At 40.4% G+C, this 16,945-nt stretch overlaps 1 protein-coding gene across 1 annotated transcript in view; it reads right to left on the reverse strand.

Annotated features, from left to right (window-relative positions):
* HIBADH (3-hydroxyisobutyrate dehydrogenase) overlaps positions 1-16,945 on the reverse strand; it is a 174,161-nt gene that overhangs the window by 23,235 nt on the left and 133,981 nt on the right. The window contains exons 5-7 of the mRNA XM_019508634.1: positions 13,777-13,910; positions 13,209-13,285; positions 6,322-6,478 (exon numbers count right to left, since the gene is read on the reverse strand). Coding sequence (XP_019364179.1) covers positions 6,322-6,478; positions 13,209-13,285; positions 13,777-13,910 — 368 coding nt within the window. The remainder of the gene's footprint in view (positions 1-6,321; positions 6,479-13,208; positions 13,286-13,776; positions 13,911-16,945) is intronic.

The raw sequence follows: 16,945 nt of genomic DNA on the forward strand, positions 1-16,945 counted from the left end.
GCATCTTGCAAGATGCATAGTTTGCACACAACTATCTGATGCATACACCAAGTTAAACCAGCGATGGTCCTTGTTTATCTCTAACATTAGATCTGCACTCAAGCTGAAGGATGCATATTTACTAAAAAGAAGCCCTTACTCATTTGCTTCTGTCTGTTAGATACAAACCAAGCTCACCAGGTTGCCAATGCTCTGAGGAAGAGAGAAGCCTTCACATGAAATGAAAGTCTCTTTCACAATCAGGACAAATAATCTCACTACTGGGGAAGAAGAATTTGATATGGGCACTCTTAACTTTTCTATTCTGAGCTCATGCTGAATAAGAGATAAAGTGCTGGGAACACAAAAGAAAGCAGACACACTGGCATATTAGGTCAGAATAGAGTCGAACCAAAGCAACCAGGAGATAGCACAACTTAAGCGGTGACAAAATTCAGCATGTGGGTCTGTAGTAGGCAGAATTATTGGTTTGGTTTTTGGTTTTGTTTGATTTGGTTTTTGTTGAATCCCAAATAATATTCCAAAACATTTTTAAGTAGATCTGCAAGGAAACCTCTCATTACCTTCCAGTCCTACAGTGAGGTACATCAGGAAAAAAGCTCACAAAGTTGTGGAACACCAATGTTACTGTCCACTCTATAAAGATACAAAGAGCACAAAGTCCTGTGTAGGAATTAAGAATGTCACCTCTGAAAATATTTGATTAAAACAAACTGGGTGCATCTACTTATGCGCTTTACCGTAGAGTAGACTAATTAGTTCTGCAGAAAAGAATCACCATCGACACGGGTGCCAATCTTAGGGCACCGTGCATTAATTAACTCTAGTTTAATTAGTAAACTAATTAACTCCATGATAGTACTACCTTACTGCGGAGTAAGTAACTGCACTGAAATGCATGTATGGACGGTGACAAGGGCTGGCTTGGACATGTGGGTGCTGAAGTGCGGGGGTGGGGTGGGGGGGTGGTTACCTGATGCCTAACCACACAGCTCCACAGTTTCAGAATCCTTGTGCCCCAGCCAGCCTCTCTGCTGCCTGCTGCCACCACTCAGAGCCCAAGGCTAACCCCCCCATGCACTCTGCTGCTCTGCCCTGGCTCAAAGTGCTGCTATTCTGGGTGCATGTGTAAACGCTACACCCAGGAGCAGTCTGGCTCAAAGCACTCCAGAGTTTATTGAGTTGCATTACTTGCATGTAGATGCACCCACATTTTTTTTTTAGTTAAAAGAACAATTTTTACAAAAAAAGTCTTATCACAACATAGGACGGAGAGAAAAGACCTAGATTCTAAGCCAGTTTCTGCCACTGACTTAGGACGTGAGTTTAGATGAATCAGCCTCTGTGGCTCATTTTTTGCCATTTGTAATAACTTCAGACAAGTGTTCTAGGTCTTAAGTCAATCAGTTTTTGCAATGCACTTTGAGACTGTCATATGGAAGATGCCTTGGACCAGATAAAAAGTTGATGCAATTCAGGCCAATCTGACTAGGCATGTCCACATGTGCAGGCATGTGCACTTGTAGCAGCTCCAACAGAAGTAACACAAATCTGAGCCAGGGCTTTTTGCCTCAGCACACATGCCAACATGCACTTTGGTGTGAGGCAAACTGTCCCACTTGGGGCAAAATAACCCTGCTTAGTTCCTCCCAGATCTGCAGCCAGGGGGAACTAGACGCTGAGGCCAGCACCTGTGCTGGCCCCAGCGGTACAAAAACCTGCCCTGTGCCAGCCTCAGCAGTATAAAAAGCTGCCCTGGCAAGTAGTTCATTCTCAGGAACTTCTGGAAAGTGCATGGGTCTACCGACGACGCATGCAACCTGCTGTCTGGTCCAGGAGGTGAAATCTGGTTTACCTCCCTACACCTTTGCCTTTGTTAACCAGGTCCTGCACAGTGTCAGTCCCCACCCCCTCCCCCACCCCACTGGAGTTTGTTGTGGGACCGGCACCTTGCCCAGCCTCACGGCGCTCCCTGCTCTACCACCTAAGCCAGCTGGAGGACACCAGACCGGTCTGCTTTTCCAGCGCCCATCGCCGCCACCTCTACACACTTGTGTGCCACACGATCCACCATGCTGCCCTCACATCCTGCTCAGACACCAAGTGGAGGAACCTGCTTGGCAAGGGCGTGGCTGGGGCACCCTGGTGGCTGAATCTGTACTCCATCCTCATCCCATGAACCACTGGGGACCTCAGCTGGGGGCTCCTCTATGGAGCTGTTCATAGTTTCATAGTTAGTAGGGTTGGAAGGCACCCAAGCAGATGATCAAATCCGACCCTCCGCCACGCGCAGGAAAGAATGCTGGGGTCAAACAACCCTGGCTAGGTGATTATCTAGCCTCCTTCTGAAGACCCCCAGGGTAGAAGTGAGCACCACTGCCCTTGGAAGTTGGTTCCAGATCATAGCCACCCTGACTGTGAAGTGGTGCCTTCTAATGTCTAGCCTGAATCTACTCTCAGTCAACTTATGGCCGGTATTCCTTGTTACTCCCGGTAGTGCTCAGGGGAACAGGGACTCTCCAATAGCCTGCTGGTCCCCCTTGGCCAGTTTGTAGATGGCCACCAGATCCCCTCTCAGCCTTCTCTTGTGGAAGCTGAACAGGTTCAGGTCCCATAGCCTCTGCTCGTAGGGCCTGCCTTGCTGCCCCCTGCTCATGCGAGTGGCCCTCCTCTGGACCCTCTCAATGCTGGCCACATCCCTCCTGAAGTGCGGCGCCAAGAACTCCTGAGCCACCTTTTTGTTTTTGGTCACCCCATCCATGGCCCCATTAAGTCCTGGGACCTCCTGGTCAACCTCTTCCTGACCCTGGCCAAGTGGGCTCTGTACTTGACCAGGAAGGAGGCTCTGGCCAGGAAGGTGCCTGGAGACTGTGGGGCTGGCTTCTTCTCACTTGTCTGTGCACACTGCTGGGCAGAGCACCAGTGGGCGGTGTCCACTGGCTCCCTGGATGCTTTGAGGACTGGCAGGTGTGGCCTGTGTCCTCCTCCAGAGCACTTACTTTCATGTTTTGACCCTATGACCCCCATGTCATTCCTATCCATTTTTTTTTCCATTAGTTGTCCCACAAAATCAGTTGCTCCATTCATTCATTAGCCACCATATAGTGGGGGCTACTAGTTTACTGGGTGGGCCTTAGAGCCCACAACAATTCTGAATGGACAAATAGACAGGAGCTTCTGAGGTCTGCATATCTGCAGGAAGAACACCAATGGGCCGTGTCCACTGGCTCCTTGGATGCCTTTGAGGACTGGTGGGTGTGGCCTGGGGGGCTCTGCTCAGTGTCCCCATCTAGAGCCCTTTTTTCACATTTTGACCCTTTAAACCCCACATCACTCCTATCCTGATTTTTCCTTAGTTGTCCCAAAACAAATAAAAAAGCTGTATCTTTCACCCTTTGGCCCCACACAGTAGGGGCTATTAGTTAGATGGGTGGGCCTTAAGGCCCATGTTAACTGGAAGATACAAACAGACAGGAGCTTCTGGGGCCTGGCTAATTGGTATTTGGGGACGCTACCCCTCATGTCAGCTAGACTGCTGAAGCAGCCCTAAGAAGTCTCTGCACCCTCTAACCACTGCAACAGTCTGGTAGTGGGGGCTGCTGCCTGGTTGTGACCTGCTGCCACCTGTAAAAGCATTTGACCCCAAGGCTGCATGCATGGCAGACTCAGATGGGGACTGCATGGCTTTTAAAGGCATCTGCACCTCTGGGCCAGCTGCCAGTGGGCTGTGGCTGCAGAGTTGGCCTTTGTGCAGCACTACTGCCATGTGTGCCACTGCCTGGCCATCTAGGCAGCTATTGCCCAGAAGATGTTCTCAGTATGGTGGTCTGCTCTGAATTGTCAAAGCATGCCCTCCAGGCCCCAAGTGGCCAGGAGTTCAGCCACCTACAGCTGGGTCCCGGCTGCCAGCTCTGAGCAGTCTCCTCTGCCTGGGTCCTGCTACTTGTTTCACTAGCAGGAATTCTGGTGTTCCCTATTTAAAAACTGCAAAATCCCTGAAAAAAAAAATCCCAAAGTCACTCTTTAAAATACCCCCAAAATCCAAGTTCTTCCACAATTAAAACAAAAGACTACTAGATAGATATAGACAGAGAGAAATCAAATCAGTTGGGCAATGTTTTATTGATATATTTACAATTTTAAAGAAATTTGGAAGCCTATCAGTGCCTCTATCATTATAACAAAATACATTCTAAATATCTACACAGTTTGGCTTTACTTTTGGCTTTTTTGTCATAGAAAAATCAACAGATGCGCCTACCCCCTTCGCTCACCAGGATGTACAGCACTGAGATGCCAGAGTCCTGCCTCTGCCCTTCACTCTCAAACCACAGACTGCTTTCCACCCCAGTCCCATCACTCCTGACCCACAGGACAAGGTATGTGGGTGCAGGGTTTGTGGCTAGATTGTTGGGGGCACCGTGGATGTGGGGGGGCATATGGGGAGGCTGCTCAGGAGGGGTGGGTCACAGCCCCCCCACAGGGGCCACAGCTTCCCCCAACAGGGCCCACAGCTGCCCACTTGCTCTTCCCACCTGGTCCCAGCTCCCCACTTGCCCCCCCTGTCCGGTCCCAGCCCCCAACCGGCCCCAGTATCTCTCCACTCACTGGCAGTAGCAGTGGCCACTGGAGCCACTCAGGGTCTCATGGCACAGCCTCCCCACAGGGATTGGCCCTGGCCACCTGGCACCTGTGCTGCTGCTGCCACATCACAGGTGTGCAGCTTGGCTCAGCAAGGCACTGTGTGGCATCATGTGTTGTCAGGCAGCTTGGGGGTCGCTGTGGCCATCACTCAGGGCTCACTGCTGCTCAGCCCGAGCGGCCCAGAGTTGCCTGACAGAGTGGTGCTGCGCAGCTCCTTGCTGTGCCAGGCTGCACTCCCACAATGCTGTAAAGGCAGTGCAGATGCCAGGCGGCCGGGGTCGATCCCTACTGCCCCCCACCATGCTGGAGGGCTGTGCCATGAGGTCCCAAGTGGCCCCAACAGCCACTGCTGCAGCTGGTGAGTGTGGGGAGGTTGGGGGAACCATCAGGAAGCTGGGGCCAGGTGGGGAAGTGATCAGGGAGCTGTGGGAATGATGGGGGGGGTTGAGATGCTGCAAGAGGCACATGCAGCATGTACAGCGTTGGCAGCGGCCAGTGGGGATCGCGGACCACCTGCAGACACCACTGGTGTCGACAGCAGGGTGGCAAGTGGCAACCACCCACAGGTGCCGCTGACAGTGTCAGTGGTGCACCACCATGCTTAGGGGGGTGCACGTGCACCTGCATGCACTCCCTATGCACTGCCCCTGACGTGAGGGTTCATGTGGATGTGCCCACTGAAATCAATAGATATATGTGGATTTAAATAAGCTGACAAAGTGATGTATACAAGAGCTAGATTTTTATTATATGTAGACTCTAGGGTTAAATATAGACAGTCAAAAAGCCTGAGGCTGAATCAATTCAATCTTTGTAGGTTAATCTAAGCTCCATAGATTGAACTGATAATCAAGTGAACAGACATTCACTTTGATTCTGGAAATTCAGCCAGAAGGCGGGGGGTACTTGAACATGCCTCCATGCTTGGCTACAGCAGACAGCTTGGGCCAAGAGTAGCCTACCCACTCTGTGAGGGGCAGGGTTTGTAGGGAAGGTGCAAAACATCCTGGCATGTTGTGGGGACTGTGAGTTAACTTGAACCTGGAGAGGATTTGGGACAGACATTCAATAAACCAATTTAACCTAAAATCAGTTAAGCCTGACACAACTTCCATCCAGGTTTAAGTTAAACTGGTTTTGGCCATTATGAACGCAGTTTATGTGCACTGAGCTTCTGTTGTGTTACAGATTTGAACCAATTTAAGATCACTTATACCGGTTTATGTATAATGTCTGTCCCTAGCCTAGTTGACAAGGACCTTCTACTAATAAGTAAGTTCAGTATCAAAGAAAGCAAACATAGCCTTGCACTGAGACACTTTGAAGTGTAGAGTGCTAACACTAATCCATTCTGTTGTAACATACTGTAGGAGACAGCTCCTTACAAGTATAGTCACGCTTATCAAAAACTCAGCTGACAATCTGGAGCTACAGTTATAGGTACAGCATGATCCACAGACGCACAAAATTCCCAATATTTTTCACAATTTCATCTTAGAGAAAAATACCCCATTCTATCCAGAAGTCTATTAGAAGGCATATGGATAAAAAGAACTAAGCTATATAGGATATTTTGCTGGAATGCAGGTACAAGAGAGGAAAAAAAATGTTATTTCATTTTGACAAACAAGGAGACATTATTTTTTGTACTTATATATAAGGTTTGTATGTACATACCTTAGCCATGAGTGTTGTTCCAAAGCCACCTTGGTAGTTATTAGCAGAAGGTACTCCTTCCATTACTCCTGGAACAGGATTGTAAGTGTCACTTGACCAGCAACGACCTGAGCTCATATTTAGGATTTTGGCCAGCAGTTTTGGGTCAAGCCCTAACCTGTCAAAGGTCAAGGAAGAGAAGTGTTAATGTCAAAATGCACAAGATATGGGTGACTTGTTTTATATGTTAGGACCACACCATCATTTCTCTCCCTTTATTATAAGTCATGAAAAATGATAGAGTATTGATATTGGGGGTTGGGATGACCTACCTTAAATTAAAGAGCATCTATCTACCATTTAAGCAATAAGCTTTCAGCTCATGCTTTCTGCACTAGGCAAAGACCCTTCCACCTAGCAATTTTGAAAATGCAGGCAAAAATAAAAGATCCTCTGAGAATACCACTTCTCTTGCACATCAGTTGCTAAAAGGACAGATGGTATTGGTACAACTGATCTTCATATGCCTTCCCTCAAAATGATATTCTTTAAGAATTTACCAAAAACATCAAAACAAGGTTTTAGTAAATAAATAGTCATTACAGAAGTATCTATGCTACTGAATGGATGGGTATGTATGTATATGAAACAAAATATAAAGCAAGCAAAAAACGATACTGAAAAACATAAATGCTATTAAAAATGTAAAACGTTATGTTGTTCACATCTGCATCTTCTTTTAAATCTTCATTATACATTCTTGCTTATGAAGCAAGTCTGTATGGAACTGTGACATATGCTCTCTATCTATTCACAGACATGCATTATAGTTCTGGGTCAACTGCTGATAAGGTTACTGATCCTGATAAAACAAAGCTTGTCCAAGCAGAAACATCATTTGTTCTATCACTGAGCTGATGGCACAAGCTAGTGTTCAATGTGGACTTTAAAGAAATGCACTCATGACATTACTTTAAATACAGTAAGCTTTTAATCCTGTTACAATTTTGTGTTTTTATAAAAATCGAGTTGCAAATATAATTTTATGTGAACTGCATTTATATCAGTGATGGGTGCCAACAGTTTTGAGAGATTTTACTTCTTTTCCATTTCATTCTCCAAAAAGGGAAAAAGAAAGAGAAGAGACAATTCTCTCTTAATACTAACGCAAACAGAACAACATTTTTAAAAAAAAGATTTCACAACTTACTGTAGTCACATACTTCCTGCTGGGGGGGAGGGGGAAGAGGGGGAGGAAGATAAGCTAAATGCAAAACATGTTTCATATCATAATTCCAAGTCAGTTTCAGCTTCACACCAAGAGAAACTTCCTTCTCTTTGTACCAATTCTTATCTTTTCTGTGACAATAACCGATAACCAAGGCTTATGAAATAATGCTAGGAATTTCTGGTTACAGATGAAATATTTAAATACGATATTAAAGCTCATTATAAATGGAATACTGGCTACTTTAATAAGCAATATTTATTTCAGCAGTAATTCTTTGCATGTAAAACAGCACTTAATATGGTGGATCCTAAAGTCCATATACTGCTCTCTTGGCTGTCTGCAAATATTTATTTTCTATTTTTCCCAATAAAAAACACTTTTTTATATTTCTAAGATGCCTTTTAGAATTACCACTGTCATTTCTCTGTTTATGGCCTAATGAAAACATTTGAGTGAAGTCAACAAAAAGCCTCCTGCCGACTTAGAATCTAAGCTGTATTGCCTTACCCAATCTTTTCATTTTCCCTTATCATTTTGATTCTCTCAATTATTTTAAGGGTTTTTTTTTTAAAATGAAGAGGGCTCCCTGGCACCACTTCATTTTAATCTTCTGCTATAGGGCATCCAAGGTCTTAAAAGAAGTACTTTGTGACTAGAATTACTGTGACTGTTTCACTAAAATAGTCTGTACATTGGAGTACCAACTAAAAACAATGTTTGGAACATGTTACTCCTGATCTTTCACACATAGGTATTACACTCTCATCCAAACAGAGCACTTAAGTGCATGTGGGGGTGGGTGTATGCATGTCCATGTGTGCACACTACACAAGATAGTACTTTCAGCAGTAAAGCACCTCCTCGTATCATAACTGGTAGCACCCAGTAAATTCTAACTATAGCTTTTAGTGGAGTTTATGCTGTACAACCAGGGGCTGGCAAAAGGGAGAGCAGGGTATTACAAATTACATAGAATCCTAGCCCTGAAAATGAATATTGTCCCAAAAGCATTCCAATCAGTTCTGTGAACAAAATAGGTTTGAAAATAGATGTACTGTATATACTTAATATATTTTCAGCATTAAGTATAAAAGGAAAATGTAAAAATAAATTTTGCTCAGCATGGGAGAAAGAAGACCGTGTCAGTTTAAATCTCTGCTTTTCAAACTTCAATGCTCTTACCCACCATTCTCTTCAGGAGATCTGAGCTACTTTTTTTCCTCTTTCAGCAAGTGTATCATTAAAAAGAGCAAGTTAGAAGTGTTTTGCATTTCATCTTTCTGAGAATTCATCTACTGGTGCATATATAACTGACAGTTAAAATTAGACATGTATTAAAATCAGTTACTGAAGAAGTCCTCTGTCTTCCACTGTGCCCAAAGCTTGTAATGGTTTGAAACCAGCTAGAATATACAGTAATTGTCATTCAGCGAGAGTCTATCCTAGAAAGTCATGCTTCAGTGGAGAAGACTGAGTTTCCATTTGAAATCAACAAATTAATCCAAGACAGGTATCTGAAAGGGCAAGTTTAATAGGAAGCAGCTACTGGGCTCTCAACCATGATAAAATGTTATTGCTGTTTCCCTGTAAATTGGCTGGGAACATATGATATTTTCTGCATAAGAGCTCCATTGCTGTTCAAGAGATATACTGCTCAAGCTATCAAAATGATGACAGTCTGTCAGTCCCCATAATAACTTGCCACTGGATGTGGTAAGAGTATGGGTACGCGTGTGTGCATTTACAATTCCCAAAATGTTCTTCCGTATAAACAGAGAAAGCAGCCAGTCTCTTAACATTATTTATAACATAACAGAAAAACAATATCCGTGTCAAATTAATGCTTCTTCAACAAAAATCCTAAAAACCTGCAATAGATAAAAAGATCTGGATAAAACAAGAACAAAATCAGAACCACTGTTCAAAACTAAAACCCATTCTTTTAAGGTTCAAAATAATTATTTACTTTAATATTTTCACAAACTTCTCCCCACTTTCAGTCAAGAGCAGAAAGAAAAAAAAAAAGTGACATTCCATGAGAAAGGTACTTCATAAGCTACTGGCTGAATAAGGCCAAAGAATGAACGTGAGAGATTTTCAGGCTGAAATGCCCTGGATGAGGCATATGGTAAGTTTTAGATCATTATTCAGACAGAACCTTTTGAGACTCACTCATCACCAATAGAAATGTATTTTTCATTATGGATTTCATCATCCGAGTGCCTGGAGAGGACTATTAAGAATCTCACAGAGCTTGATCATGCATTTAGATATAGCCCCCATGTTGAGGGTAGCAGAGTCACACAACTGCAGAAGACACTTTATAAGACAAGGAATTCTGCCATGACGCCCCTTTCAAAACTTCCCAGGATACAGTGTACGCCCACTGCTGCAGCCTTCTTGGTAGAAATATAAAGAAGCTAAACATACGAACTGTATTATGATATTGTACTATTTTTATGGAAGTTAGTTACTGAGGAATTGTGGGTGCTACTTATACTGTATTATGAATATTTCTACCATTTTTTCAAATTGAGTAGCCCAAAATGAAAACAGCAGCAGACAGTTATTTTAGTGATTATAGAGACAACTACAAAAAAAATCTGTATAAGAAAATGAAAGAGCTGCTGCACTGCTTGAAAATGCTGCAATAGCGCTATAGCTCATTAACATAACCAAAAAGGTGTTTACAGTTTCTATTAAGCTTAAGTAAAGTGTCTGTTTGTTTTTGCAATACACTATGTTGCACGCAGACAGCTTGTCTATTTATGTAGTATGCATGAGCACATACCAGCAACAGTTTCATAAAATTAAAGAAGAATCTACATTCATGTGGGAAGGATGTTTAAATAGTTGGAGAACCTGAGGTTGCTAGATCACCACATACACGAGTTTATGATAATGATCTGGCTTATTTCTCAATTGAATATTTTGAATGGAAAACTACAGATCTGATGTTGCAAAGTGCTGAGTACCTTTTCATGGCAGTCTACATTTCATGGAAACAGGTTCCAAACTTTTCCCTTTATTATATATAGTCCTTACTACTTTTGACATTTTTAAAAATTATTTAAAAATGTTGTTATATATAAGTATTGAACATTCCAGCTATCTAGACATAAAGATAAAAATAAAAAAAATAGAAGGCCACTTGCATCTCCGTCTTTCTCTTTTAAGTCTAAAAATAATCTTGATTAGTTTTAGGATGTTTTTGTTAGTGGCCAATTTCTCTTTTATTACTGGAATTGTATCCATGTCTATCAAAAATATAGATGCAACAATCATTTTTTTGTTCAAAGAAACATACAAATTCCTAGCAGTTATAAATTGTTAAAACTTCCAGCAAACTTTCAGGCCATTAACAAACCTATATCACCTTGATAAATCAGGTTACATTTTCTAACTTTTCTACCCTAGCCCCTACAATAATTGGTTGGGTTTATCTACCAGAACTTGCAAAATTTTATTGTGTTTGAGCATTTCTGCGAGCAACTGAGTTAGAATACATGATAACAGCTACAATATAATGGCCAGATTAAAGTTGGACAAATTATATTTGATATCATGTCAATTACATGCACTTAAGCCTAGAGACAAGTAGTTAGTCATGTTAGTCTGAAGTCATGGCACAGTGGCAATTTAAAGACCAACTCATTCAGGAAGCATAAGCTTTGCCAGGCAATAGCCTACGTAGTCAGATGCTATAAAACTTGGCTGTAAAAGTAGGCAAATTATTTTGGATGACAATAATATCATATTTAGTAGCATCATATTTGAACTAGATGTCACACTGGGTTAATGCATACAAAAATTTCACCTGTGGAATTATAAGTATATAGGTACTCTCTTACGAGCTTGACCCAAAGCCCATTACAAAACAGTGGAAAGAGTCCCATTTACTTCAAAGGGTTTTGGATTAAGATCTATATAACAAAGCCCAATATGGTTTAGTATGAGGAGCAGTTTCTCCTAAAAGAATACTCAGAATAGGAATAATCAGAGGCTGCCAATCAGGAATGAGCTGCATGACCAGTGCTGTGGGGCAAGAAAGCTGGCACTCTCAAATGCTATGAAAACATGAGTTTTATATAATCCAAACACAACCAAATGCTCCAAAAAACAAAAATAAGATGGAATTTGAAAGTCCAGACACAAGCTACAGTGGTTACAGACACCAATTAGTTTTGCCTAGGATTTTGGTGCCAGGCATTTAAAAAAAGAAAAAAAAAAAAATCACCCCTAGAAATATGGAGAAAAGTATAACAAGAAATCAGTTGCACATGACTTTATTAAGTGAATGTTGACTAAAAACTGACTATGATACAAGCTTTACACCACAGTGAATTTCAATAACTGCATACAACTGTACTGCTTTTATAATAGCTTGATGCAGATATGCTTCACTATCTTACAGACGCTCAATTTTAAAATGTAAATGGTACAGGATATTGATAAACCAATTAGCACTGATGCAAAGCAAATTCCTCTTTTATCTCAATTACAACATGACAACTTAATAGGTCAAGATAGTCTAACATCTGAGACAAGGGCAATTCAATAAAACAACCGCATCTTGATATGGTAATTAAGAGGAAATGTGAATCCATTACCCTGCCTTGTGAGCGTGCACATGCATGTGTATACTTGCTTCTCAATTTAAATAATCTAATGCCCCGTAACAGTTTTTAAATTTTTTGTCAACCTCAAAGTGACACAGTGACAACATCTGCAGTTTTTGATGCAGAGTCATAAGCGTGTGTCTATAGAGATCAATAAAAACTATGTATTTATAAATTTCTCTCAGAAGCAAGGACTTCATCACAGATAAATCTGCAAACTCTATTATGCAAGTCTGAGAAAGAAAAATATTGCTAAATTTAATTAAAAGTTGCAGAGGCTTACACACAAATGATTATGAAATAAAATTTAGGAAGTGTAAATACACGCATACAACCCAAATCCCTTAAAAATGGAAGGAAAACTGCTTCTTAAGTAAACTGTTTCAGTGTTACTGTTTACAACTTAGATACATCATCTAATCAGTCCTCTTACAACAGGAAACTGTTTAAGCAAAGTAATAGAATCTACATTGGATTTTTCACAAGGAAGTATTGTGGTGAGCATGACAAACTACAGCAGTTAAGTTTGACAGGAGGGTAAATTGTCTTTTTATGATTGCATCCTAATTTCTATTGAGATATACACAAATGCTAGCAGTTTCTTTTTAGAATTTGTTTTGAACAATATCTAACATAGGCAAATAAAGCCAAATGGAGCTATGTGGAAACATAACACTGAGAGATACTCTATATTAGCTTTTGCTTCAAGTAAAACTACCTCCGTATTATCTCAGTACATCTACATATAGTGAGCATATTGTGTATTGCATCGTAATAGAGGAAACTGACATTGTATAAAATACAGTATAAGTTTAGAGGGGAAAATATAATAGTTTATAGCCACTGCAAAGAACACTCCTGTTCTCACGAGTCCTACTTTTGGTTAAATAAATGAGCTCTGTTACATTCTAATAACAGAACACTTCTAAATTTTTTTTCTGGCAGAATCTCATTTATACCATCTGATAGTTATTTTCTCACTATAGAAAAGTCAACCAGCACAGAACAGACACTGCTATTATAAAAAACCAAAAAACCAAATATGAAATCTAACAAACCTGATTCCAAGATTCATAGCTTCAGCAGTTCCAATCATACTGATAGCTAAGAGCATGTTGTTGCAGATCTTGGCTGCCTGAAAATAAATTAAATAACCAGTGAGCTCAATTTTCATGTAGCTATCTTGTAGGAATTTTCTTCACCCAACTCCAGCAGAGAATTGTGACTGAAGATATTCAGACAGCCTCTCCCTAAAGGTAACACCGGAAGAGTACTCTAGCATCAAGGCAATGGAAGCTGACCTATGGCTTCTTCACCCAGTGGGAAACTTTTTTTTTTGTTGGCCCAGTAACTCCATTTGTAATGCTTCAAATGTAGTGGTTACTTTCAGACGACACCATAAATCTACCACTATGATACAAATTAGTTTAGACGTGTATTTTAATGCATTTTATTCTGGTAAAAGAATCAGCAAACAAACAAAAAGATTCAGAAATGATAACGGCCTTAACTGTGGATTCTGGAACTAAGTAACTTATTGTGAGGTATATTACTGGGAATGGGATTAGAATGGAAAAACAACATAAGGGAAAAGGTCAGACTGACTGTATACTTCACAAGCATTACCTGTCCAGTTCCAACCTCTCCACAATAGACCACACTGGAACCCATGCATGTCAGCAACTCTTTGGCAGCATCAAACTCTTGTTCCACTCCACCAACCATGAAAGTAAGGTTTCCAGCTTGAGCGGCTCCAACTCCTAAATCAAGACAACATAAGATGCAGCACTTTTAAGGGGGAAAAAAAAAACCAACTTATTTATGTAGGCCCTGATCGGGTACAGCATGCACGTACTTACTGTTGCATGTGTGAACAGATCAAATTCATTTAATGGAGAAAGAAGGTTGAATAAAGTTATTATTCAACCTTATATTGAAGAGGAACATAAGAGTACTTATATCTTTACAGGATCAAGAATTTAAAATTTCTGAATATATACTGATGAAACATATGCAAGCCCAACTCTAAATTCATCTAAAAGGACTGGGGAGCTTTATTTTTTAAATACTTAAATTCTGAGAAAGAAAATAAGGTCATAAATAAAATGATGTGACATTCAGAATTTGAATTTTGCATCATTTTTATCTGATTAAAATAATCACCATATAATGGAATGTTGCATACCTCCAAATAGCTCTTTATGGAAAGCACCTAAAGAAGTGGCTATTTTAGCATTTAAAAACCTATCAGTATCTTACTGCTATGAAGTTTTTGGTATTCAAAAATGAAACTACTTTTTATAAGAACTATTAGCACCTTAAGCACACCTTCTAAAATAGTTTGTTTTCAACCATGCTTAAATCCAAACACAGAGGAGCCAAAATAAAAGCTTGCTCTCCAGTTCGTCAGCAGAGCTTCACTACAAATACGTTGCATGCTGCTAATCTCAAAAACAGAAGTTTGTTTTCTCCTCTACTTGGGGAAATTGAGGCCAATATTTCTATACATAATTTACAACAAAAAGAGAACTTCAAAACCTTTTAAACAGACAGAGAAAAAAAAATTAACATCCCTAACATTTGCAGTTTCCTTTCTGTAAGTATGTCCTATCTTTAACATCCAGGGACAGCATTATACCACTAAATGAAAAAATATCAAGATTTATCCTATGATATTTAGCATCAAGATTAAATGCTTAGAAAATAATTCTAAGAAAAGAATTAGAAAAGAATTCTAATGTCACTTTGAATTACATCCTTAGTCACCACCTCCACCCTCCCACCAACTTATTTTAATGGATGAAACTGCTATGTGAATTTGGCCCAATAATACCACTTGGAAAAAAGAGATTAATACCTTATCTTTCCTACTTATTTAGTAATACATCTACAAAGCTAGGCACCATAAATTTCTGTGTTATGCATCAAACCTTGGCCTATTAGGACAGTCAGCTGCAAGTAATGGCCTACTTTTGAATTTAATGTATTCAACCAGTCCAGTGTTTTTCCAAAAAGGCCAAATGAGACTATTCATTTTTCTTCCACACTGCAAATGACTTTGTTCTGCAGTAACAACAACTCTCTTCCTCAGTTAAGGTTGGTACTATGATTAACCAATTAGCTAGGATGATAGCTATTATTAAACGATTATACTGAAGTGGTACCCTGAGATCTAAGTGGGATCAGGCTTCATTGTGCTACATGTTGTACAATTACATGCAACAATGCAGTTCAAATCTTAAACAAATGAGCATAACCTTTGGGGAAAAAACCCCAAAACCTGACAAAGCAATCAATTAAATTAATTTATTAAAATTATACTCCATTTAAATGGGAAGCTCCATTTACATTTTCCCCACTAAATGAAAATATTTCATAAAAAGGTAATCAAACTACTACCAACACAGTAGTTTGGATCATCCAACCATATGTCCAAATCACTGTAGTAACATAAAGGTGTTCATGGTCTAACAGCAGTATATTAACATCAAAAACAACCATAATAATAATTCAAACAAGTTAAATAAATGTCCTTCCCCCTGTAGGTGCTAAGGATGTTTAGACAAGGAAGCTGGTATCTTTACACAATATAGTGGTCAGGGTAAAGCATCACAGGTTGGACTACCTTTGTTATGTGGAGCCCACCTCTACAAGAACTACCAACATCAGCACCACAGAATTTGGAGTAGAGGCTGCCAGGTTTTTATTTAAAAATAAAATACTGCAAAACTTTTCAAGGCATGCACTCCACATTCCTCCACTGCAAAGAATTTTCCAGCAGAGGTGAGAGGTAAGGGACACAATATAGGCTGTCCATGTGCAGTGCTAGAGTCACTCCTCAGCCTTGGAGGAAGGATTCCTCTCTGGTTTCTTTCTCCAGGTAACTTCTTATGCCCAACTCAAACCTAGGTTAGGGACAGAAGCTTAGATTTGGACCCCAAATAAACCAGACCACTGTCAGCTCTTGACCACTAATTTTTCATGCTCAATGACTGGACAGATCACTACATTAATAAAAATGCAGTGTTTTTAATTCTGTTCCCCCAATGTTTTTATTCAAACCACATAACAGCCTTTACCACTAATCCTGTGATCTGACCTGCAGCAAATTAAGTAGACAATTTAAGTCAAAGCTTACAAACAAAATCCAGTACTATCCATCATAGGTCAATAGCCTTGTATCTAGATTACAAACTGCTAAATAGCTTCAGAGACTCATTTATTAGAGCAAAATTAATGCTGACAATAGTTTTCAGCTGGTTAATCTTTTGACAGCTGTACTCTCTCACTTGTTCAAACACTTACATTTCAAGTAAAAAAAATAAATTAGTTAAGCAAAAAGAAAAGAAAAGAGCAATTTGTTGTGCAATGTAGAAGTCTTAGAAACATTTCTAATTTAAAACAACACCCCCCCCAAAACAGAAGCTAAAAAAACCCTATTTCCATCATGGTGGGTTTTTCCATCAAAATTTCCTACTAATTCTCAGCGGGTGGAAACAAAAAGTAATCCAACATACATCTACTGCTGACAATTTAAGAGAGGAAATGCAGTCAATCTAACCTTGAAAAAAAAATTTCAGCTGCAAACAGAAGACAGAAGTTTGCATCCTGCAAGTAGGACCACTCATTTTACTTTAATATTCTGGAATACAGTAGACCACCACCACTATAGGCTAAGATGGAGCTGTCAAAAGCTCACACTACATGAGTAAAGGAAAAGGAGGATGAACAATGGCACGAGTCACCATTTTATTTCCTGTCTACTGAGGTGCATCTTATGCCTGTTAAAATAGTA

This window comes from Gavialis gangeticus, unplaced genomic scaffold (assembly GCF_001723915.1).
Source record: "Gavialis gangeticus isolate Ggan-Ray unplaced genomic scaffold, GavGan_comp1, whole genome shotgun sequence".
NCBI classification, from domain to species: domain Eukaryota; kingdom Metazoa; phylum Chordata; order Crocodylia; family Gavialidae; genus Gavialis; species Gavialis gangeticus.